At 23.9% G+C, this 26,476-nt stretch overlaps 3 protein-coding genes across 6 annotated transcripts; 1 reads left to right on the forward strand and 2 right to left on the reverse strand.

Annotated features, from left to right (window-relative positions):
* Positions 1–1,190: 1,190 nt before the first annotated feature.
* LOC100869375 (gastric triacylglycerol lipase) lies at positions 1,191–6,006 on the forward strand. Its single transcript, XM_086913611.1, has 8 exons — positions 1,191–1,537; positions 1,759–1,966; positions 3,324–3,438; positions 3,549–3,792; positions 4,276–4,416; positions 4,754–4,841; positions 4,908–5,053; positions 5,160–6,006. Exons 1-8 carry the CDS (start codon positions 1,448–1,450, stop codon positions 5,310–5,312), a joined length of 1,185 nt encoding a protein of 394 aa, XP_086769737.1. The 5' UTR covers positions 1,191–1,447; the 3' UTR covers positions 5,313–6,006.
* A 3,819-nt stretch (positions 6,007–9,825) lies between these two features.
* Positions 9,826–10,439, reverse strand: LOC147656845 (uncharacterized). Its single transcript, XM_086913618.1, has one exon. It carries the CDS (start codon positions 10,437–10,439, stop codon positions 10,098–10,100), a length of 342 nt encoding a protein of 113 aa, XP_086769744.1. The 3' UTR covers positions 9,826–10,097.
* Positions 10,403–26,055, reverse strand: aPKC (protein kinase C iota type). 4 transcript variants are annotated; one of them, XM_086913614.1, is made up of 10 exons: positions 25,761–26,055; positions 24,502–24,587; positions 23,448–23,665; positions 15,927–15,977; positions 14,343–14,428; positions 12,821–13,106; positions 12,119–12,571; positions 11,526–11,998; positions 11,074–11,189; positions 10,403–10,590 (listed from the first exon to the last, which is right to left on the reverse strand). In XM_086913614.1, the coding sequence occupies exons 2-10, from the start codon at positions 24,555–24,557 to the stop codon at positions 10,503–10,505; spliced, it is 1,827 nt and encodes a 608-aa protein (XP_086769740.1). In that variant the 5' UTR covers positions 24,558–24,587; positions 25,761–26,055; the 3' UTR covers positions 10,403–10,502. The 4 variants fall into 4 exon arrangements, with proteins under 4 accessions (XP_086769740.1, XP_086769739.1, XP_086769741.1 ...); XM_086913613.1 differs by lacking the exon at positions 25,761–26,055 and adding an exon at positions 25,106–25,319; XM_086913615.1 differs by lacking the exon at positions 25,761–26,055 and adding an exon at positions 25,211–25,307.
* Between the last annotated feature and the right edge of the window lie 421 nt (positions 26,056–26,476).

Below are 26,476 nucleotides of genomic sequence, written 5' to 3' on the forward strand. Positions count from 1 at the left end.
TGGAAAAATTAAATTACAAACTTTTTTCAATTTTTAATTTACAATTTGTACGCACAGTGTATAATCATTTTAAATGAATATTTATTAATGTTTATAATTATATTGTATAATAATATTTATTATTAATTTATCTCTAATTTAAACTTTTATATACTGTATAGTATATATAATCTTCCTATGATATCTGTTTGGTTCTTCCTTTATAATATTTATATATTATTCTTATATATATTTTATCTTTATTAGAATTAAATAAGTAATATAATATGCGACGCGATTTTTTATTGAAAAAATATATTTACTTATGAATATTTATAATTTTAATAATCTTTTCTTATTCTTAATCTTCTTTACTCATCCATTAAATTTCATTTGTTTTATGAAATTAAAAATATAAAAAATGAAATACTATTTTTTGATTATATCATATTAGATATCCGAATCATATAAAAAGAAAAAATATTTCTAAATTAAGAAAATTGTTTTGGAAATATTTAATAAAATTTAATTTATTTAATAAGATATTTAATATTTAATAGAATATTTAATATTTAATCTAGAAATTTTTTCTAATAATTTTATATAATAATTGAATTATATATATATATATATATATATATATGATAATTTTAACAGATTGAAGACAATAATTTTTTATATACAATATTTATTAATTGTTATTTATTTTTTAATTGCTGATAAATATTTTATATTTATATAAAATAAATATAAATATAAACCTCAAGAAGTGATTTTATTAAATTTATTAAACTCTGTAGATTTTTTTAATAGAATGTTTTTATGATTACTCTTTATGAAGTGATGTTAATAAATTCAGATTTAATTATATCCAATTAATAGAATTAACATAAAGATTTCAATAATAATTTAACAATATTTAAATAATTAAAACTTAAACAAACATATTGAAATATTTTGATTAATTTAATGAAAATTAGAAAAATAAACATATTTTTAATTATTAATTACTACAAATACACATCGTATCGTATTTACATACATATAAGTAAGAAACATTGATTTAAAATAACATCAATTTTTATAAATGAACATAAAGAAAGATCACCAAAATGAGTCATAAAAAATGCATTAACATTATCTACAAGGATACAAAACTATTCGTTATTATTCGTTAGAATCCTCTACTACATTGAAATTCTCAATTTCAGATGCGTGAAACAAGATGGGAAAATCATTACACGATAAGAATTTCCCGCGAACAGAACAATAATCCCCTATCAGACCTACTTTTCACTTACACAGTATAATTTTGGTATAATTTTATATTTGTTAAAGGTTGAGACAACAAAAAGTAAAATGAAATATGCACTGTAAATATCTTTTATCATCTACCGCGAAATAGTCTTCTCTTATATATAAAATATTCACGCTCTTAATTTCATTGATACATTTCACATATAACATCATGTCGTTCTATGGTCTTATAGTATCGCAATTTCTTATTTTAAATTTTCTTTTGGCAAAAACAACTTATGTATCAAATCGTATTACAACCGTAAGTTTAATATATTCTTATATCTTTGCAATTTTCATTTATATTTTTTAACATTTTTCATATTTTTTTTAATTATTATTTAGAATAATAAATTCAATATTTATTATATTTTATAAGATAGATATATATTTAATCGTAAGACTTGCAGTTCTATAGAAAAAATTTTAAAAAAGTAAATTAAATTAAAATAATGAATATAGACTGTTATTTTTATTGAACAGCCAGAATTGATAAAAAGCCATGGGTATCAGGTGGAAATTCATAATGTCGTGACAGAAGATGGTTATATTCTGGAAATTCATAGACTTCCATACGGACGTACCAATGATCAAAGGAATTTTAACAACGGGAAACAGCCAGTTTTAATTCAGCATGGATTAGTGGGCAGTTCTGCGGATTGGATCCTTATGGGACCAGGAAGATCATTACGTAATTTTAATTAATATAGTTTCGTATATTAATTTAATATTAATTTTAATGTGATATTAAAGAATAATATATTTTTAAAAAAAATCAGATTTTGACATTATTTTTTAACAAAAATTTAAAGTTTAAAATTTTTTTTCTTTTATATGTATACATATAATCGAATTGATACGAGTATTACGACATTTTTTTCCAATATAAATTTGTTGTAAGATATTTCGAAAAATTATATTTGTTCTGTAATTCCAAATATTCCAATTAATTGCAATTTATTGCAATTTTATAAGATCTTATAAAAAAAATAAATAAAATAAAAAATCATAAAAGATCGATTCTATGTGTTAAGACAAAATAAGAATAACGTAACGTAATTGAATTGTATAATTTAATGACTTATGTAATTTTTTCTTTCTTCTTGATAATTTGAAATGCAAGTAGAAATTTTTTGTGTTAAGTTTAGTTTGGAAAGTTATTAGAAAATTTATAAAAATTTACGTATCTTATAAACATAAGAAATCACATTAATAAGAGGAATTAATAAATATAATTTTAATTAATTCGATTATTAATATTAATATGAAATATTAAATCTTTTATATATAAATTATATATAAATTATGATTTTATATTAACTTAATGATAATAATAAAAAATAAATCGTACATTAATAATAAACATATAAAATTAACTGTAATTAAAAAAGTAAAATAATAAATTATAAAATATAAAATAATAAAGAGATAATTTTTAAAGAAATTCAAATTTTATATAGATATACGTATCTATATCATAATCTGAACACAATATCAAAATATATTTCACATAACTATTTTCTAATTTTCTTTCTAATTACATTTTAAAACTTCGTATATAACAATTATGTTTAATTAATTTTTCCATGTATATTCTTTCTACGTTTTTCTTTTTGCACCATTGTTGTATAATCATGAAAGTTATTACTAAATTCGTACTTTTTAGTTTATCTTACGATGTCATCTTTAGTTGTAAAAACTGGTTAAAAAATTACATCCCTGACATAAATAAAGTTTAAGTACATTGTAATTATTTCGATGTTTTATCGCGACTATACGCAATCTTGATCGTTTTCAAACCTCGATATTTCTGGCATTTTTATAAATTCTGTAAAAAATAAAAAAAAAAATTTTTTTAAATATTTCATTCACAACGATAACGATTAAAATATAAAACTGATGAATTCTTCAGCTATAAGATTAATTTAAAAAGAAATTATAACTGACATTTTTCAATTCTAAATAAAAAATTCGATCTCTATTTTTAAAATAAAAATTTTAAAATAAATTACAATTCAATGTAATTTATATGGAATGCATGTTTCCAGCATACATGTTAGTAGATGCGGGATACGATGTATGGCTTGGAAATAACAGAGGAAACGTTTATTCAAAAAGTCATATTTCGTTGTTGCCAACCGACCGACATTTTTGGAATTTTAGGTATACGAGGCAAAATTTTAATTCCTTTTTTTTTTTTTTCTTTTTTTATCCTGTTTTACTCATTAATGTATTCGGTATCTTTTTTTTTTTCTTTTTCTTTTTTATTTCAGTTACCACGAACTCGGTATGTACGATGTTCCGGCAACGATCGATTACATAATCAATCAAACGAATTGTGAACAAATTTTTTATATCGGTCATTCCCAAGGAACTACCCAATTTTGGGTGACAATGTCCCAAAAACCAGATTACAACGCAAAAATTAAGCTAATGATTAGCCTTGCGCCTGTAGCCTTTACCGGCAATTTACGCGGACCGATTATAATACTTGTTAAATTATTATACTTGACCGTGGTAAGTTGTTCAAAAATTGTATTCTTTTAGATATTTAATATCGAAGAATGATTTGTATTAGTTTTACATAAAATATGGCATGGTTCTTTTCCTTTGAAAAATGTAAAGATAAATTAAAAAAGAAGGCATAAATTATCAGAACGGAGGGACTCAGTTTAAATATTTGAAATAATAATAATCGTTTGTTTTTTAAAGCGTTTACAGTACTCGTCCTACTTTTTACTCGTTCTGCTCGTTTTACAGTGTAGTGTAGATAATTAAGATTTTACAATCTGTTGACCATGTGTATCATTATTCACGATGCTATACTTTTTCTTTATCAGTGTTATACTTTGACTCATTAAAACGACCAAGTATACGTAAATTTTTTTCTTGAAAATAATAAAATTATATTATCCTGGAAAAATTTCCCTGCCCTCACGACTGAAAGTTATGAGAAGTTTATTTTTACAGTAAATGCAAAAAAATTTATTTACATTGCAGCAAATAAGTGAAGATTTGGGTTATTCTGAAATATATTCAAAATCTATATTTGAAGATAATTATCAAGATATATCGATCAAATTCTTTATCCAGAACATGATATTCTCGTTCGCTGGTTTTAATCGGACAAGCGTAAATGCGGTAAGAAAAACTCGATTGATCTTCTCTTATATTTTTTTATAAAAAAAAAAAAAAGATGGAACATCATTAAAAGATTTAATAAAATTATTATTTGGATAAATTATTCCAGCGTTTTAAAAAGAAATAAAGTTAAACTTTTCACGTGAATATGAATTAAAAAAATTAATGATTAATTGATTTAAATTGAATTTTGGAAAAAATTTCCAAAATTTATTTTTATCTTTTACACATTACAGAATAATTTTCAAATTAATATGAATTAAATTGTATACTTTAAGTTATTATATTAAAAAAAAAACAAATTTGTACGTTTATATAATATATTTTTCAAATTTAGACAGATTTAGCATCGATTATGAATGACATTCCGGCAGGTGCTTCCTGGAAAGAATTAGTTCATTTTAGTCAAGGATACATATATCCAGGTAGATATTTATATAGTTATAAATAACGATAACGATAATTAAAAAATTAATAATTATTGATTTTAGGCAATTTTCGACAATTTGATTATGGTAACGACGAAAAAAATTATCGAATGTACAATTCTGTACAACCACCAGAATATAAATTGGACAAAATAATTGCACCAATTGCTTTTTTCAGCAGTGTCGATGATATAATTGCAACGAAACCGGTAATAAAATTATTTTATATAACAAACATTCATGATATATATACGTAATTTAAATATTTATTATTTTTGAATAATATTTAAAAAAAAAGTTTCATTTCTTTTTTAGGATGTTAGTCTTTTGAAAACTAAACTTCATAATCTCGTATTTCATAAAGAAATATCTATTAAATCGTTCTCTCATTATGATTTTTTGTGGGCACCGTCTGCGATGTCAGTCGTATTTAAACCTACATTAGATTTATTGGTTCTTTATGACTAAACTACTTGATGAAGAAAGAAAAAAATGATATATTTTTAATAATTTTCGTTTTCGAAAATTTTTCAGAAAAAATTTTATTATTAATATTAAAAAATGTAATGTCAATGTTAATATGATATAATATTAAATATAAAAGTATCGAAAATAACAATAACCGAATGAGTTAACAATCAGAAAGATCAATTAGATTGAAAAAAAAAAAAATATATATATAAAACTAAACATTGAAATATTTAATTTTAAAAATTTCGATTGTAATATATAACTCTAATATTTCTATTGTTATTTTCTTTAAAAGAATATAAATAAGTTCCATTTTTAAGATATTTTATTCATAATTCTCAAAAACTCAAATATTCAATATTATTTGAATAATATGAGTTAACAATGCACGATTTAAAATTATATTATTAAAATTTATTTATACAGTATATGCATGTTGGATAAATGATAACATTTAGATTCTACGAAAAGTAAGTTAATATTAATATAAGTTAAAATTTATAAAAATCATATTAAGATATTGTCATAAATAATAACATTTCAATACAATTTAAAATAAGGGTTAATAAATTATTAGTGTTATTATTAAATATCGTTATAATTATCGTTATAAAAATGAAAGGAATTATTTAAATTGATTTATCAGCCATTCATTCAATATTCAATAATGAAAGAAATTAATTCACTTCTATTTATTTGTGTTTGATTTACTTATTTATATTTTTTGTTATAAACAAAGCGTACTATGCAAAACTTTCATTTTAATTTAAATTATATAATTAATTATTTGATCACTTTATCACTTAAAAACAAAATTTACTACACAATATCTGTTATTCTGATTATATAATTAATATTTTATAATCGACCATCAAATACTTTTCGAATGTTATTAATTCAGATTAATAATTACATCAGAGTACAAACTCGTTTTTTGGCCAAAAATGATTTCAGCACGATAGAAAACTGAGTTTTGAACAACAAGGCATACGTTGTAAAATTCCTCTCATAATATATACATATACATATATATTATAAATGATAACAAGCATTCTCTTTTCACTTTGAGCGCTAACAATAGAATATTTAAATAACATAGTTCTATAATTTTATTTTCATAGTCTTTATTTGCAGCAAAAGCCATCATTGTTTAATATATTTTTTTTTTTTTTTTAATTCTTCGGAACTGCCGTATGGAACATTTTCTAACACACGAAAAAGAATTTTTGTTGTGAAACAAAATATTAACCAAATTATTAAAAAATTAATTATAGATAAAATATAAATAATTGCAATGTGAAAAGTAATAAGTAACAATTTTTATTTCTGATTAAACTTTGTTTCAACAACAAAATTGCAAAAAAAAATAATTTGCTATTAATTTGATTAATAATAATACAAAGTAATAATAATGATAATATTACCTTACAAAATAGTTACAATATTTAAAATGAAACACTTAAATGAAATATAATATCTTTTTAAATTATTTACATGCATAAATATATATACATTTAGTATACAGGGCGAGGCACTTAAAATATAAACAATAAAATTATATTATTAATAACGCTTATTACATCTCATTTCTCTTTATAAAATTAGCATTTATATATTGTTATACTTTAAATGTAAAAAAATGTAAAATGATAATTAAAAAAATTTAAATTTATAATATTGAATAATTAATAAAATAATTAATACCAGTTATATAAACACGTAAAATTTGTTTTTATTTTACATAAAATATTAACCTTGAGATATATTTTGATTTTCATTGAATATGCAAATATATATTTAATGAAGTATACATTGTACATTTCATTATCATATGTAAGAAATTTTTGTTTTTAAAATTTTTATTGATATGTTTTATTTTTATGCGAATAGATATATATTTTTAAAATAATATAAATAGTATAAGTATAAATAGTAATAAAATTTGTTAAATCATTCAAGTTTATTAAAAAAAAAAAGCAATTTGAATAATAGGATAAAATAGCGATAAAATATAATTTATAAGTATAATGATTATTAACATATTATTATAATAAATACTAAAGTAATATGCATTTTTCTATGATAAAAAATATTATTTACGAATAAAATATTGTTATTTAATTATACATACATTTAATTATAAAATAATATTTGGAATTATATTTGTTAAAATAGTTACTGTTCAATAATTAATTATATTAAAAATAATTTAAGCTTACTGAATTATTATAATTACATTTTAATATTAGTAAATAAAAATTATAAACTTAATATAAAAATATAAGTCATGCAAAAGATTATGAAATTTAAATTTATTTGTATTTTTATACTATTTAGAAAAAAAACTATTCAAGTAAAGTAAAACTATTCATTTTCTACATTCGTAACTTAATATGTGATTAAATAAAATAATTAGAATTTATAAAATTAAAATTTTAATAGTTAAAATCTACAGATGTGTTTTCCTAATTATTGCATTCTTTATTAAAAAAATATACATATATCATTAAATTATGTTAGTTAAAATCTACTTATAATATTATATCTTTTTCTTTTTTGAATTATATAAATCACTTGTTTAATTGAATATTTTAATCATTACAAAAAATAATCTGAATTATTTAATTATTAAAATTCTTATTAAGCGTTATTATACTATAAATAATTGATTTTTTAATTATATAATAAATAGATATCCATATGATATATATATGAAGACACTGATTACAATATTTGCAATATTGAAATAATATGGATAAAATATATGTTATTATTCTTAAAATAAACATAATGAAAGGTGATATTGCGAAAGAAGAATATTAGATGCAGAGATAATTTAATTTCGTTATAATAAATTCAGAAAAAACAAAGTAATATAATTGTTTTTGTTATATATCTATTATAGATATATCAATGATGAATTCCTTTAATTTAAATAAAAAATAAACATTATATTTTTAGAAATAAGAACAATTCACATTGTTCAACATAAAATTTTTATTTTAATTTAATTAATTCAATTTAATTATCTTAATTGAAATTTATAAGAATCAAAATGTCTCACTCTGCATAATATAGTATACATATCTGGCATGTTTGAATTTAAGAAAAATTATTAATTATTTTTGAAACGTTTTTTATATAACTTTTTTATATAATTTTTGTAATTTCATTTTCGTGTGTGTCCTTATTCTAAATTCCTTTTAGATTATCTTAATTTTTATATTAAATTTTCATAATCCTCTATTTTTTCCAAGATATTTTAACGTCTCTTTATATATATATATATAATAATAATAATAATCACAGGAGCGAACAATTATCAGCAGTAAATAATTTTGGTATAATGTATAAATAAAAAAAAAAATTAAAAATAAAAAGTTAATCAATATATTAATAAAAAATGATTAAGTATTTTTAAAATATAAAGTAATAATGCAAAATTGCACAAAATCATTTATTAATTAAAAATTAATTTTATTTAGTTTTTAATCTTGTTTATTATATTTCACAAATGCGTTTTAAGAAGTGTTAACAAAATAGCAATACATATTGAATTTGTTCTCTTATGAAAGTGATAAATTGCAATAAATATAAAAAAAAAATGGCAGTGGAAGACTTTTATTTTACATCATTATGAATATAGATTTATAAAAACAATATGTAATTTCTATTAAAAATATGGAAGTAATAAGTAGTAGAGATTGGAAAATTTAGAATTACTAATTTCATTTTAATTTAATGAAATTAGATTACTTAAAATGCAAAAAAATATTTATCATTTTGTGCAATTTTAACATTTTATGATATTAATTTTCATAATTTAAATAAATTATAGTAAAGTAACGAAATATAACGTTGTTCGCACATATATATTTCAATTAAAAGTAGACTAACAAATTAAATACGATATATAATTTTATTTGTAAGAAAAATCTTTATACCAAAGTCATTTACTGTATATCTTTCACATCCTTGACAAAAAAAAATATCCGATAAAATGTATAATACTATATTGTGATGTGATTATAATTTCTTTTTTTTTTTTTTTTTAATATAATATACATTGTGATCAACAGTTTCTTTTTAAAAGTTTTTCACTAATATATCATAGTTTTAAATTGTTCATATATATATTTATAAAAGAAAAAAAATGTACAAAACAAAATTAGTTTTTTTAGAAACTGTATACCTACTTTTGCTATATATATATATATATATATATATATATATATATATATCATATACATATACATATACATATACATATATATATATATTTAAAATACTATATATGTATAGTATTTTTTTCAAACGTAATTAATCTATAATATACAATATTTTTTTTTAAATAGATATAAGTTCGTTAGAAATATTTTGTTGCTATGGTTTTTTTAGTGAATACATTCATGCAAGCAATATAGTAGATCGTACAATGCTTGTAAATATTAATAGAACGACTGCGCAATGGAATGACATATTATCTACGAGAATAATCAAAGCAGTCAGGTACATTTTCCATTTTAATTAATTTCTCTTCTAAAAATAGCTGGAAATAATACCCATTAATACGTTTAAGTTGCAGCACCATGTGAAAGAAGAGTTCAACACGATTCATGTATAATATGTGGCGCAAATTAAATACTTTTTCGTCCAATACTTAATACAAGGATTCTGTAAACTTTAACACCGTTGCAGGTTACAAATCTTTTGCAATCTACAAAATTTATATTAACTATTGATTAGAGGCAATCTCGTAATATTAAATAAGCCTTATTTAGCTTAATTTAATGGAAGGCAAAACATTTGCTTTAAGAGTCCTTTCTTTGGACTTTCATCTTTCTCATCGTCATAATTGTGTTCATCATAGTTACTAATGATCTCATTATTATTGCTAAAGCCGTACGTCACGTCTGTGATACTTAGAGAACTGGAGCATATCGGATTTTCGTATCGAAATGGAAAAGGTGGTGATAACCGATATTCGTTATAATTATTGTCGTTCTCATTCTCTTCAGAATATGTCATTAAAAAAACATTGTTATGATAACCTCGATTTCTTGAGCTGATATTTAAAAGGGGATCGATTCGGAGTTTCGCAAATTTATCTTGTAATTCATACATATAACACGAATGTAATTGTTGCTGATTTTGAGTGTGACGTGGCACAATAACAAGCGGTTCTTGTCACACGCAGTCTTCCAAAGACATAAGTAACGGGTTCACATATTCGAAGCCCTCGAATTCACTTTGATCGATCTTGTCGATCACTCTCCTGGAAAATATTTATCGTTTTCGTAAATTACATAATTATTTTCTCAATTTTATTAGGGAAATATATTTATTTTATTTATATAGTTTAGGAAAAAAATAAATTTAAAAAATTAAAGATTTAAAGAATTTTATAAATATAGTAGTAACTTATAATGAAAAACTTTAAATAAGATATTTCAAATTACTAACAATTTTTTCAGAAAAACTAAATAATTAAATTAAATTATTAAACTAGTTGACAAATCTTGTATAAAGTAAATATAAGATTCATCTGAATTGAAATTAAAAATTAATATTTGTAGTAAATTTGTTTTACTTAAAAAAATTTAATAAAATTAAACTGTATATTGTGTATATTTTCAAGAAACAATTTGTATTTCAATAATTTTAAATTTAATTAAAAATAATTATTTAACATTTTATTTGTTTATTTAATCTTTTAAAATATAAAAATAAATTAATAAATTTTTTTAATAAAACTTACGGATCATCTGGTGTTAAATGTACTGGTTCATCTGTAAATTCTGGTGGGAAATTGGCTAAATCACGATCAGAATCTAATCTTGGTTTGTACGGTGGTGTTACTTGTTTTTGTTCCAACTGAAAATTTATTAATAATATTTATTAATACGAAATATATATCTTGGCTAATTAAAATATCTTTTTATCATATTAAATAATAATTATTCAATAAAATATAACAAAATACTTAAGCTTCTTATATGATATATTATATGATACTATAAGCTTCTATAATGATAACAAGCAAAAAGATTCAATTTAATTTTTTTTAGTTACATTGCATATTACAAAAGCATTATAAGCATTAAATAACTTCTTACAATTCTTATCTCTTCTTATTATATCATTCATCAACTATGTATTTTATATTAAAATACATTCTAAATATTTTATATATAATTAGAGAAGAATTACCATTTCCCAATCTATGGCTTTGAAGAAGGGATGGGCAACAATATCAAGAAAAGCAGTTGGCCTCTTGCCACAGCCTAATCTTTCATTTGGATCTTTGCAGAGGAAACCTTTAAGAACTGATGCTGCTTTGACCGATAATGATCTTGGTATACGAATTGTCTTTTGTAAAATAACTTGAAATAGATAATCTTCGGTATTTTGATCTGGATTTTCTGATGCGCCCGCGATATCGAACGGGCTACGACCTGCAAGCATTTCATACAGAAGTACACCAAGCGCCCACCAATCTACAGAGAAGCTATAATCTTCACCCCTCAATATTTCGGGTGCAATGTAATTCGGAGTGCCACAAAATGTGGCGGTTGTGTCACCCTCTCTAACGCCTTCCTTACACATTCCGTAATCGGTTAATTTTACGTGTCCTTCGTGATCAAGCAACACATTATCCAATTTTAAATCTCTGTATATGATACCTATACAAAAAATTATGAATCAATATATTTTCATTTTACTACGTATTTTTATCATTTTACGTTTGATAGAATAATTATCTTTCGTTCTTTTCAAAGATATTATTTCTTTTATTCTTTTACCTTTCTCGTGTAAAAAGTTTAAAGCAAGACTGATTTCAGCTGCATAAAATCGAGCATGCTCTTCAGGAAGACGGCGTTGTCTCTGCATATGGAACATCAAATCTCCGCCGCGTACGAACTCGATCACGAAGAACAGACGAGAAGGCGTCTGAAAGCATGAGTGAAGTCCCACAAGGAAAGGATGATTCGAGGCGGTTTCGAACACGTGTTTCTCCGTTTGAACCCAATCGATGTCCTCGTCGTCCGTTACCAAGGCTTTTTTAATTACTTTCATTGCATAAATCCTTTTTGTACGTTTTAATTCTACCATCAAAACTTTCGCGTAGGAACCACGACCGATTACCCTAATCAGTTCGAAATCATTTAACGAGTATTGCCTCTGCATATCATTTGAATTATCTGCATCGTTTAACGTATCCAGTGGCAATTCCTCCCTTTCTTCACTTCCCGTTCCTACAAAACATATTTTAATTTAGAACATCGATTTAATCATATTTTTAATTATATTTCATATTCAATCCAATATTTTTTGAATAACAAAAGTAACACAACACTATCGAATTTTATGATTCTCCTTTTTTATAATTAATTGATAATTTTTAATTTTTTTTTTCTTTTTATAATTAATGGTTTATAAAAAGCAATTGATTAAATATTATTTTCTTTTCAAAATTTTTCGGATAAATATCCGAATGTTCTTACGATTTCGTGAATGCTCCTCGATAATTGCCGATTCTGAGATCTCATCCTCGAGATGAGCTACCGGGCTGCATTGGACAGAATCAAGCTGTTGTTGATCGCCGTTCCTGTCGATCGTTTGCGATTCTGTGCTTGGCATCTGTTGTTGTTGCTGTTGTTGTACACTCAAGCATGGCTTGCGCACCACCTTGTGGCATTTCTTGTGTACCAGAAGTTTGCATTGAATGCATTTGAACCCCTGCCGACCTAGCCCCCAAATCCGATCTTGGCAGAATGCGCAAAACGCTCGCTACGAAAGTTAGAGAAGAAATTAATTGTAGAAATAATTATTTATATTTATTCTTGAGAACTCGATCGTACGAAATCTTGAGAATAAGAATGAATTAAATTAATGTAATTGAAAATATAATCTTTGTCCTGTTTGAAAATAATCTATTATACTTGTTATCAATATATCAAAAATGATTAAATTAAAAATTATTATTTTCTAAATTCTTTTACGAATAATATATGAAAATTCTGGAAATTAAACATTACAATCAATATTACATGTGATAATTTAATAACCTAATAACGAATAACCTATTCATACAAATTTTACAATATTTAACACATTTAAGCTGTGCACAATTTTTAAATGCATTTTTTGTCGAAATATATATCTGGAAAATTTATTAATGAAAAATTTTCTCAAAATTTTAATCAAATTGAAGTAAGACTCTGTATTCGCCGTTTGATTTAAAAAAAATTCTTATGTACAAAAAATACATATATAAATATCATAACATCGATTATCACATTTAAATTTTTATTATCACATTATATTTCGTTATTATATTATGCTATCCCATCATTATTTGTGTCATTGTGCAACATACTTGCTACGATACGAGAGTCTTACTGTATCCATATCCGAATTTTATTTGTACACAAAATATCTACAAATATTCTATCCTCGCCCACATAATATATAAATTACTCTTACTCTCATAAATTATTCTTCTTCTCTAAAAAAAAAAAAAAAAAAAAAAAATTTATATAACTTATAATAAAATAATAAGCTTACTATTTACACGTGAAGTTATCATCAACCAACTTCAACCAACAGTAACTTTCACATTCTTAAACCATTCACCTTTGAAAATGACCTACAATCATTCAAACAACACGAGCCTACAACATTCTCATTCATAAGCATTCAAGGGACGGATGATTGACGAAGAATTGTCATTCAATGAATAAATTACTACAAAATGATCGTGAACGTTCACTAGCCAGCAAGTTCCTTTGATCAGGAATCTATCCATCACGGGTAAGATGATGTTGTGTCTGGAACAACGGTGATATGACGTAACGTGCGTGATTGGCGCAAATATATGGAAAAAAAATAATACGTGATGAGCCAAAAAATGGGAACAAAGGAGAGAGAGAGAGAAAAGAGAGAGAGAGAGAGACAAAAAAAAAGAAAGGGAAAAGAAAAAACGTGGTAATTGTGGAGCAATAACTTGAATGAAATGATGCTTACCCGATTGAAACGTTTCGCTTGAAATATATGACCATTCACTCGGTACAGCTTCCTCCATCTACGTGCGCCGCGTCTGTAGATGCTTCCTTTGGAAAATGAAAAAACATAAATATCACGAAGGAACCAGACAATCGATCTTCAAAATCTGTCCTGATTTTTTTTCATTATTTCTTTTTTTCTTCGCTTTCAACATTCAAATCGAGAATGAATCGTGCAATTTACATTCCATTAAAATATATATATATATATATATCTTTGATACAATAATGCCAGTTTATAATTACAATAAGAAAACTTGTGTCCCGCCTTAAAGTTAAAATAGTGAGTATGTTTTCCTATTCCAATACCGCAATGAAAAATCTGCAGTAAAACTGTGATTGGCCTAAGCTCCTCCATACTTCCTCCGTTCAACAAAACCATAATAATAATGAGAGGGGCAAAACATGCTACAGCATTTTGTAAACACAATAAGAACATCCCGATCTTCAAGGACTCGAGGACACTTTGAAACAAGAAATATGCAAAAAATACTATATCATTGTTTTTTCGTTTCTTCTCTTTGAATTTTGTCGATAGATCGTTGATATATATATTAACTGATCTTTGATTTATACAATGTATTTTAAAAAGATGGGCAAAGTGTGTTTTGAAGAAATTGTAACATTCTAGTTGGCACGTGTTATTAAGCAACACGAGGAGTGTTTCTCCTCTCTTTCTTTTTTTTTTTAAAAGGGATACGATAAAATTATCCATTTATAATTGTTCATATATGTATATACATATATATTTATATCTTGTACAATGATTTAATTAGTCATATGACAAATCATCGATGTCTAAAGAAAAATTTCTTTATGTGTAGATTATGATGATCTGATATCGCATTATTTCAAAACATATATATATATATATGTTTTCATCGATAAACTTTCTATCTATATTCTGTCTCTCCTGCCCCATTGTTAAATTTCATTCTACGAATTGATAAATAATAAAACAATGCAAGGGGGAGTGAAATTATCATTAGATATTTTATGATATCATTCATTTGAGGGAAAAATCTTTCAGAATTCATAAAATCAAAAAGAATATTTTGTCACAAAAATCGTCGTATTAATTCTTAATCGTATAAATTAAAGATCAGTTGTCATACACGTAATAAATTCATTGTGTGTAAATGATAAAAATTAAAATAAAAGCGCGCAAACATCATCGATCATGTTTCGTGAGAAACTAAAACGAATCTGCTTGATTTTAAATGCAGCAATATAAAACGTTCGAAAAGAATAAGCGTCGAGACAAAGGAAAGAGAGAGAGAGAGAGAGAGAGAGAGAGAGAGAGAGAGAGAGAGAGAGAACGATGCCCATTTAAGTTAATTTTCCCTTTTTCTCTTTTCTCAACGATGAGAAATTATAACGATTTATAGCCAGGCTACTCGCACCTCTTCTTCGTGAGCAAAATCTTAAATCTTTATTATTAATTGAACAACTCGCTGGCTAGTTATTTCTATAATGTTGAAAATCGTTGAATCGTGAAAATTGTATATAAATAATGTAATGTTTTGTTTTGATGATGAAAACTCACTGTCTTCTCCCTGACAGGGCATTCCTGGCGCAGGTGGCACGTTAGGAAAAACTGAAACAACAGAAACAAATTTCACATATTATTTCCTCCTAGTTTCCTTCTTTTCCTTCTCTCGTTTCCATTAACATTAAAAATAAACACAAAGTTTGAGATCGAACATCAACTAACAACGAACATCATTCTATTCCTTTTTTGCATACAAATTTTCTTCAAATGACATTTTTCACTCGTATCCCCCTAAAAATCGATGAATGAACGATGAATTATGAACTTGATATACACGTAATATCTAATTTATTGTAGCGAGGTGAAAACGATCAAAGAATCAGGCTGAGAAGCACGAAAAGAATAATACGAGTATCCAATCATGCAAAAACAGTCTAGGGATCCATCCATTTCAATTCAAACTAATTCGTTAAATATATATATATATATATTTTTTTTTCGATCAAATTAATTACGCTTTGAGTTACGTACATTTACAACGGTTAACGTAACTTTCTTTGCCACATTTGTTTGATCTATAAGAAGAAAGATATCTACTTTAGTTTGAGAATGTTTAAAATTATCTTCTATTATTTAAAACAATACAGCACATTTATATAAAAAAAATATAAATATATATAAAAAAAAAAAAAAAGGAAAATTCTTAAATTTAATTAAAACGGCTAAGTTAATTTAATTTTCTAAAAGTGTGAATTACATGCTAGGGAATATCATCAATGATATTTAACTTGTATTAGTAAAATTAATTATTCTTTTATGGTACAGTTTTGTACCATAATCGTGATATTTCATGCTGATGAAATATTTAAATATTACAATGAAATATAATATAATTAGTAAAAGAAAAATTTTTAACAGATTTAAATATTCGTTATAATGGAATAATAAAATTAAAAAACAAACATATTGAATTATATAATAACGATCTTAACAATTGAAGAATATTTCATTGTATAATATAATGTTATAAATAATAATAATAACAATTGTAAATGAAGCATAAAAAATAAATATATACGTAAATAAGAAATATATGAAATGTAAACACATCTTATATATCATTATATCAAAAATTATATTTAACATAAATTAATTGAATAAATAAAATAATGTTATAAAAAGAAAAATTTTATATCGCAATTATTTTCCATTCGCACAGTTTAGAACTAAAAACTGTGAATATACAATATACTTATATATGTGTATTATCTTGCGCAATGTTGTTTAATGTATTCTATATTCTTCAATTATGAAACAGAAGAACTCGTCACATTAAAATTTTTATTATTATTAAATTTTTATATTTTTCTAAATGCACGTTTGTTAAAAGAAGTGCATTAAACAAAATAAAAATATCATATTTACTCCTCGGATTACGGGCTACGATGTACAGTTATTGGGTTAAAAGTGAGCCGTATCAATAGATCTAAACTTATTTAATTTTTATCATTTAATTAGTTCTATTGTCGACTGTTAAGTCGACTGGGTCAAAAGTGACCTAGCTACGAGGATCACGAGGGTTAAATGCGTCGCACTTTGTGATCCTATTTCATCTTGTTTCTTATTGATCCTAGCGTAAAACATATAACATATATCCTGAAAATTTCATAACGCGAAAATTTTCCATATAAATATATAAATATATTATATTTCATAAAACTATCGTAAAATTTTTAAATTAGAAATTACAAATAATAGAATAAAAAATTATAAGATATCAAAATCATAATATACTTTTTTTTTTCTAAAAAAATTATTTCTCAATATATAAGTATTTGATTTAATTTAATCATACTGAAATTTAAATTATTGTACTATCAAAAAATTTATTTTTTTAATAATTAGAATAAAATTTTATATATGTATATATGTAAAATTTACCAAATTTTAAAAATAAAAACACGAATAATTATTAAAATATTATTATAAATAATAATAAATATAAATATAGTTTAAAAAAGCAAAATAATTTTAACTAATAATTTTATTTATAAGTATAAAATAATGTAATCTTCAATTTTTAAATTGTAATATAATAATACATTATAGTTCATAAGTTTCTAAACAATTTCTAATACATTTAAAGCAAAAGATAAATGAATCGAGTTATGAAATAATTTAAAACATTATAAGGAAATTTATACTATTATATTTCTAAGATCTGTATATGACGCGTGAACATGATAAAGCTTCGTTTCGAAAGTAACCAAACGATCAATTCGCTTAAACAAAACATCAAACACGACTTGAACCGCAAATAGTAAAATCAAACATTCGTGTTATATGTAGAGATAAATGCTAATACTAACATAGATCATGCACTACGCATAACGTCGTCATAATATTACGCCTGCCTTTCACACAGCGAACAGAGTAAAGGTGTTTGGAAGTTAGGATGTCTATATACCGCGTGCTATATACGTAACGTGTTCCAGTACTCACGGTCTACCAAAAACTCGTGTACAGAGATAACGATCTATATTAGATTTCAAAAGTCGTCGCTTGTCGCAAAGTACATTCCCTACTGTTCTATTCCATAACTTGGATCATAAAACACGACCCGATAACGGATAACATTGAATTCAATTGATGCGATCGTTGTTATCGCTTTTATCGGCATAGGTTTGAGTAGACGCAAGAGTATCTGCAACGTTGTTTTCAATGTCCGCCGTTACATTTCGCTTCGACGGGCGCAATAATCGATCATTTGAAACTATCGAATCGAACCTATTCTCCAAAGAATTAAATAAATTCTTGCAGCTCGCTTAGTTATAATTTCCACACAGAAACGTGGACTGTTTTAAAGAAGTGAAGTGAAAATTAAGAGAAGAGAGGGGACTAATTTAAAGAGATAAAATAAGCGAGAATAATATCCTAGCGTACAAGCACATGCACGTATGTATACATGAAATTATACTCGCTATTAAAATGTTGAATGATAAAAATATGTGTTTACAAAAATGTAAAAGCAATGTAAAATGTAAATGTAAAATACGAATATTAATGTATAAAATTATTAAGTGAATTGGATAATATTTGTAAAAAAAAGATTATAAAAATTACTCGAACCAATTGATATTGATATTTTATCTATTTTATAGTTGATCCATCTTTGATTCTAATAATTTTTATGATATGGTGTTTTGTTAATTATGTGTGCTTGTAAATTATTTCGTATTTCAATAATATTTCGTTATGACAACGAATTTATTATTTAATTTATTATTACTTTTATTTATTTCAGACTATAAGTGTTTAATTAATGTCTAAGCTTTATGATAGATAGAAATATAAAATAAATATAAAATATATTTCGCATAATTATAATCGCATATTTAAAATTGAAAAATATTCTATTTTCTATATATAAAATTTTTATATTATTTATATAATATATATATAATATAAATATATATAATAATATAAAATATTTTTTAATTTTAAAATTTTTTTTAAATTCTTTGCCTAAATTTATAATTAAGAATATCATACGCAATATTTTATTCTAATGTTGATTTTAGATAATTTAGTTTAAAAAATTTTATACAAACTTCTATAACTGTATTAATATGTAAAAAAATATCTTTCAAATATTATCTTTATATAATGAATGAACTCTAACAGGTAAAGCCGAAAATGTTTAAAATTAAAAATTACCAATTAACGCAATTATAAAAAATTAATTATTTGTCATCTTTTTGTTCATTTTCGTTAAATATAAAATTATAATAATATAACTCTAATAAGTTCGCTCTAGAAAAGATAATAATAATTAATTATAATTAATTTAATAGAAAAAAAATTATTAATACGAAAAAATACGAATCAATCATAGTTATAATTTGTTTTGAATTTTCATTATATCGAAATATATTTTTATAAAATAAGTATTAATTATGAGAAATATTTATGAAAAAAAAAATATAAATAAAAAGACTTCGAAATATATTTTGAATACATTAGTTTCGAATGCGAAAATACATTGTTAAAATGTAACAATGTAATATATATATGTCTATATTAGGAAATAAATAATTAAACATAAATATAGATATAAATGAAAAGACGCAACGACATAGAGAATTAAATAAGCGTATTATCTAACTATTGTATTGTATATTAAAAATATTCAACATTTTTCATAATCGATATTCACCGACACTTTTCAAACAATCGAATCGGCACGTAAAATTAAGATTTATTTCGTAACAGTAAAAAAAAAAATTCAACTATTCATTTAAACCATAACTATATACGTGCAGTATTAAATCAGATAGGAAAATGAGAGGGGGAAGAGGGGAGGGGAGGGGAGGGGAGAGAGGGAGAGAGAGAGAGAGAGAGAGAGAGAGAGAGAGAGAGAGAGAGAGAATATGATTGCTAATAATAAAAACAGATGCGTTTGCTAATATCGTGCTCCGTTGCAGCAGAATCGGCGAAATTCAATAACGTTTAGCGAGGAGCTAGGTCAAGACCTACCCCAGGTGATGTCGTTGAACCAAAATTCCGAGGATCCGGTTGTATCGTCAATCAGAGGCGGCATAGGTGGTGCAGAATCCGGCAGTGGATTACACGGTCCATGAACACGACACGTACTAGTCCCTATAGCTCGATTAGCGGTCGCGTACATCATCTCCGTCGCGGTTACTTCATCAATATCAACCTCGGATGTGTCGTCGATACCCTTGTCACATAAAAGTTTAATCCTGGACGAAGAGGTGCCAGGCTGTGCGAATATATCGTCGTGAGGACTGTTATGAGGCGAACATTCGGTTCGTAAACCGGCGATCGGTTGCTCGTATTCGGCCGAATCACTGCTCGGCGATGGTGGATAAGTGCTAGTACTTGATTTAATCGGTCGATCCCTTGGTAAAACTTGTATACCCGTGGAAGAAGTAGAAGGTCCTCCTTCGACGGCGGAAGGCATTCTACGCCCAACAGCAGCCGCAGCTGCAGCTGCCGCCGTAGCCGCCGAATAAGAATAGAAGGAACCACCCTGTATCATTATACTGCAGGGTGGTTCCTCCACTGCGGCACCGGCACTAACACCAGGCCCTGTAGAGACAGCAGAGGAGGAGCTGACATCGGCAAGCTCACCTTGTACTTGCTGCACACCGTATATCCCCTGTGAAACTCCCGTTTCAGTCTGATGATATTGTTGTTGTTGCTGCTGCTGATGCAATGTCTGATGCTGTTGTTTATCCTTGTCACGACGGGGTGACCGACCCCGATCGCTAACTGACGTTGCGCTCCAATATCCCCACGCCATTTCGCGAGCAATTTAACCGTATTTGTCTCGAGTGTCTTCTATCCTGGCTATCTAATATCGTCCACCAACAATCGTACACCACTGGTTCCCGTCTTTTGCTCGCTATTACCCTCTAACTCCCACCCCAAGTTTTCCCTACTTTCCTTCCTACGGGTAGGTGCGCACACTCTCTTTCTCTCTCTCTCTGCCTCACTCTGTCTGGCTATCTTCTCTCAGACTCTCTCTCCTTCTTACTCCTTTACCGTTCTCTGTCCTCGTCTTTTACCGTAGCCCGACCTCTTGCAGGAAAACCCGGCTGAGAATGCGACGAGTCAGCGCGATCGATGCTGGTTTATCGCCACTTTTGCAACCTCTTCACTGACAACAGCGATTGTTAAAGGTATGCTGTCACAACCTCTCGACATAAATCACCGATCATTGAAATAGTCTGTGGCAAACTTCTCCTCGGAATACTGTTATCGTATCAATGTTTCAAACTAATCAACGTATTATTTCTTTTTTCTTTCGATTTGTATTTCCTTTTTTCGATTTATATTTCTCTTTTCTTTCGTGTTTTTATTTTGTTTCTTGTTTCCTTTTTTCTTTTATTACTATTATTGTTATTGTTCTATTTTTTTTTTAAAGATGTTTCTTTAATTATATTCTCACGTCTAAATGCGTTTTAACAGTCAGTTTGAGTATACTTGCGCGAGAAAACTTCGTGGCTAATCAGTTCGCGTAAGAATATCGACTGCTGCCGCGGGATTCGTTAACTACCGCCGCCGCCCGACGCGCTTTACTCCATGAAATGCGCAAACGCTAAAATAAAGGCACACTCTGAAAAACAGAACTGATTTCTCTTTGACTATTTATCCGATCCTTCTCCTTTCTTTCCTATTCATTTCCCGCGCTTCTTCTCTTTCCATTTTAAAATCTTTCTCATCCTCAATAATCTTCACTTGTTATTTTTTCTTTTTTAACTTCATTCTCGATATTCTTTTCCATTTGCGCCCTCTTCTTATTGTTTCTTTTTTATTGCGTTTACGTTTTTTATTTATCACTTTTGTCACTTTTTATATCACTTCCTTTATTCTAATTATTTTTTTTCACAACTTTAATGATACTTTTTTGTTGTTCTTTACTAGCATTTTAAATTATTTTTTTCAATGTTTGTAATAAATAAAATGAAGAGTTTGTTAATATAATATGGAAGATAATTATTAAATACAAATTATACGATATACAGAATGAATTTATATAAAAAAAATATAATTTTCGAATTATAATAATGTTTTTCGTTTATTATGAAAACATTTATAATTATTTATAAAATTTCGATGATAAAAGAAAATAATACAAAAATAAATAATAATATATTTAATCTAATTAATCAGTTAAATTAAACTCACAATGCATGTCATTGCAATATAATACGCAATAATGTGTAATGTTTTAGAAAACGCACAAATTATGAACAGATAATATTTCATGAAAAAAATTATAAAATATATGGAATAGAAAGATGTTATTAAAAATAATTAATATAATGTTAATTATATATATTAATATATATAATAAACATTAATATATAAATAATAATTTCTTAATTTTACGAAAATCAATTTTTATATAAATAACAAATTTATATCTATATATTAAATATCAATCAATAAAAATAAATAATAATAATAAAATTAATTAATATTAATGTAAGTTGAAAACTATTATACTTAGATTACATTAATCTGATATATTATTTATCATATATTTTAAAAATTTTTATTATAAGATTAAAAATCTTAAAATAAATCTTAGTAAATGATTTTTAAATAAAAAAATTTTTCATCAAATTTTTGATTAAATTTCTTTAATAATAATTATTCGTTTTGAAAATATATTTTTCAATAATTATAATATATAATAATATATATATTATAAATTATATTATAAATTATAAAATCAGTTAATATTAATTAAACTGTAAATATAAAGATATTTATCATAGATATATAAATTACATTTTTGTTTTAAAAATGTTTATATGTTTCATTTATATTTATATCATTTATATCTATATAAATATACATAAATATTTCATTCAAATGCAAAAAGAATTTGTAATATTTTTAAATTTGTCAAAATAATAAAAAAATAGGAGTATAAAAGGTATATATATGTATCAAATAATTATTCTAATCCATTCATACATTCAAATATATATAAAAACATTTATTTTTTTAATACATATTTATAAATATATAAATACTTACCATGTATAGTAATTTCAGTATCCTTTTCTAATTCATAAAGACGTAATGCTTCATCCAATTCATGTTGAGAAGCAATTCTACATGGATCTCCTTCATCATCAACCCATTTCATTGTAAATTGATCTGGTCCTGCAGTACCAAATCCACATATTGTACGCATTTCTTCTCGTAAAGTGTCTACTGAAATGCCAGGAGTGATATACGTAATCTGCACTTCCCTAATACAAACACAAGTCATTATAATCTTATGAGATTTCTTAACAATTTAAATAATATATTTAATTTTCTTCTTATTATTATATTTATATATGTGAAATTAAAAAAAGAGAATAATAAAAAAATTAAAGAATAATAAAAATTTATATTTCTATTTTATAAAATTATTTAGTTTTAAATAATTTAATTAATAATTTAATTTCTTGCTTTATTATTTTTTATTACATTATTATTATATATTATTAAAATTGTTTTGTAACTATTTTCATATAATATATATTATAATATAAAAAATATTAGAATTATCAATTTAAAAACATTTATAATTTCAAAATTATTCAAGACATGACATGTTTAAAAAAATATTCATTGTATTGCATATAAAAAATATTAAAGCTTTCTCATTTTTATTCTTTTCACTTGTTATTTATGAGAAAAACATTAAGTAATATAAATATTTTAATAAAATATAAATTTTATCATTTAAACTCAATTTTTAAAAATTAAAATTATTTTCATAAAATTGAAAATAAATCAATCATAGAAATAAAATTTTATAAGCAATTTAACTATATTTTCAAAACGAATAATATTTTTATCGTTAGATGTTCTTTTTATAATTTAACATTAAAAGTACAACTACATAAATTTTTCAATTGTAATAAATATCTAAGGATGATAGTAAATTATTAATTATTATTAAATGTTTATGTATTAACTAACTTTTACATGAAACAATTTTATATGTTTATATTCTTAAATATATAACAATTTATGTTATTATTACATATAAAACTAATTTATTAAATTAAAATTTCATATAAATCATTCGTATTACCCATTATAAACAATTTTCACTCGAATATCATCATTTTCTGTTGTTTGTGTAGGCATTTTTATTCAGTCTAAATATTCTCTTCTTTTCTGTAAAAGAATTACATTATTAAACCATTAATTATTAAATTATAAATATTTTCTTTTAAAAATAATGTTTTATAAATAAGAAACACACATTACCAAAAATAAATATATACTATAAATAATAAATCTTTCAATTAATTCTTGTTTATAAATATATTATTTATTTATTAAATTTTTTTAATTAAATCTTTTTTCTTAAAATAATGATATTATTATATATATAATTAAAATTTATATTATATAGAAATAAATTGTAACTATAATATTATTACTATAATATATAGACTTTATAAAAGTTTATTATGATTTATTATTATTATATAAATTCATTGAATATTTGCGAAAGTTACAATGATACGTTGTAAATATAAAAAATATAACTATTTGTAAAAAGATTTTTTCTATATTTTTTAAAAAAAAATTAAATAGCTAATAGAAATTTGTATATGAAAATATCTAAAAGCCACTAAATTATATATAAAAATTAATCCAATAAACTGTCTTAATTTTAACACACGTACAAACTTGTTTCAATACGACGATTTTGTTCAAAAAATTATTTTATTATTTAATATTGCTATGTTCCTTCGAAATAAAATAGGAAATTGTCTTATTTTGTAAATTACTTGCTAGATATAATCATATAATAAACTCAAAATTGAAAAGCAATTAATACAGCAAAACGCGTTGTCACTTGGCAGTCGCCATGTTTATTAGATATGTACCTTCATAAGGAAATCTCTATTTTCCCTATAAAATGACGCATACTTACCTACTATATTTAGTAAAATCATTAATTTTTCAAAATTTAATTACAAAATTTGTCTAAAAACTTAATTATAATTTTAATTTTGAAATCAATTTGAATTAATCAAAATCAACCAAATTATTTTATTACAATTAAGATTGTGACATAGATATAATAAAAATTTTAATTTTAAATTTATAATTATATAATATCATTTCTAAAGAATTTTTAGTTTTGAAAAGTATATATTAAAAATAATATAAAAGATATATTTACATATAATGCAATAAAATATATATTTATATGTAATGTAAACATATAACCATATATTATAAAATATGTATTATATATATTATATTTAAATATTAATCATATTTTGGAATTATGTGACATATACATACACATTTAATTATATACATAGTACTTACGTACGAATCAATAATTTTGATATCATTTAATATAAAATCTATATATGATGTATCATATATTTACGAACATACGAATCATTGTACATTTTGTATACAAGATATTTGCTTTCACTATTTATAATACTGAAACAAAAAAATGAAAATCAATTCTATTTTTATTATATAATTTATAAAATATACAATGTTAAATTTGCATTATTATATTATAATTAATTGAAAAACAAAGAATTTAATATAGTTATAATTATAATATTCTATCTCACGTAACTTCAAGTCGCTGAAGAAAAAATATAATAAAATCACAATCAACATAATTATTATTCATAATTTTAATTCATTAACTCTATTCTTTAATAATTATAAATTTATTTTAGTATATTTAAATATTATAAAATTTAATGTTCTTCAATATAAATTTTTCTACAATATAGATTTAAATTAGATATCTGTTTCTTTATATTCTTGTATCATCATTAATTATATATGCTAGAATATAGTAATCTTAACCTAAATAAATTTAATTGAAATTTTTCCTGAAATTAATGGTGCTTAGATTAACTTTAATAATTTAAGTAATAATATATTCAGATTCATCAAAATCAATATTTTACACAATTATCTATATTATTCTATATTATCTTAATTCTAATTCTTTAAAATTAATATCATTAAACATTTATATATATTTAAATATTTTTTATATGAAATTATATACT

This window comes from Apis florea, unplaced genomic scaffold, assembly GCF_048593485.1.
Source record: "Apis florea isolate Af1SG1 unplaced genomic scaffold, ASM4859348v1 contig_3496_pilon, whole genome shotgun sequence".
Lineage (NCBI taxonomy): Eukaryota > Metazoa > Arthropoda > Insecta > Hymenoptera > Apidae > Apis > Apis florea.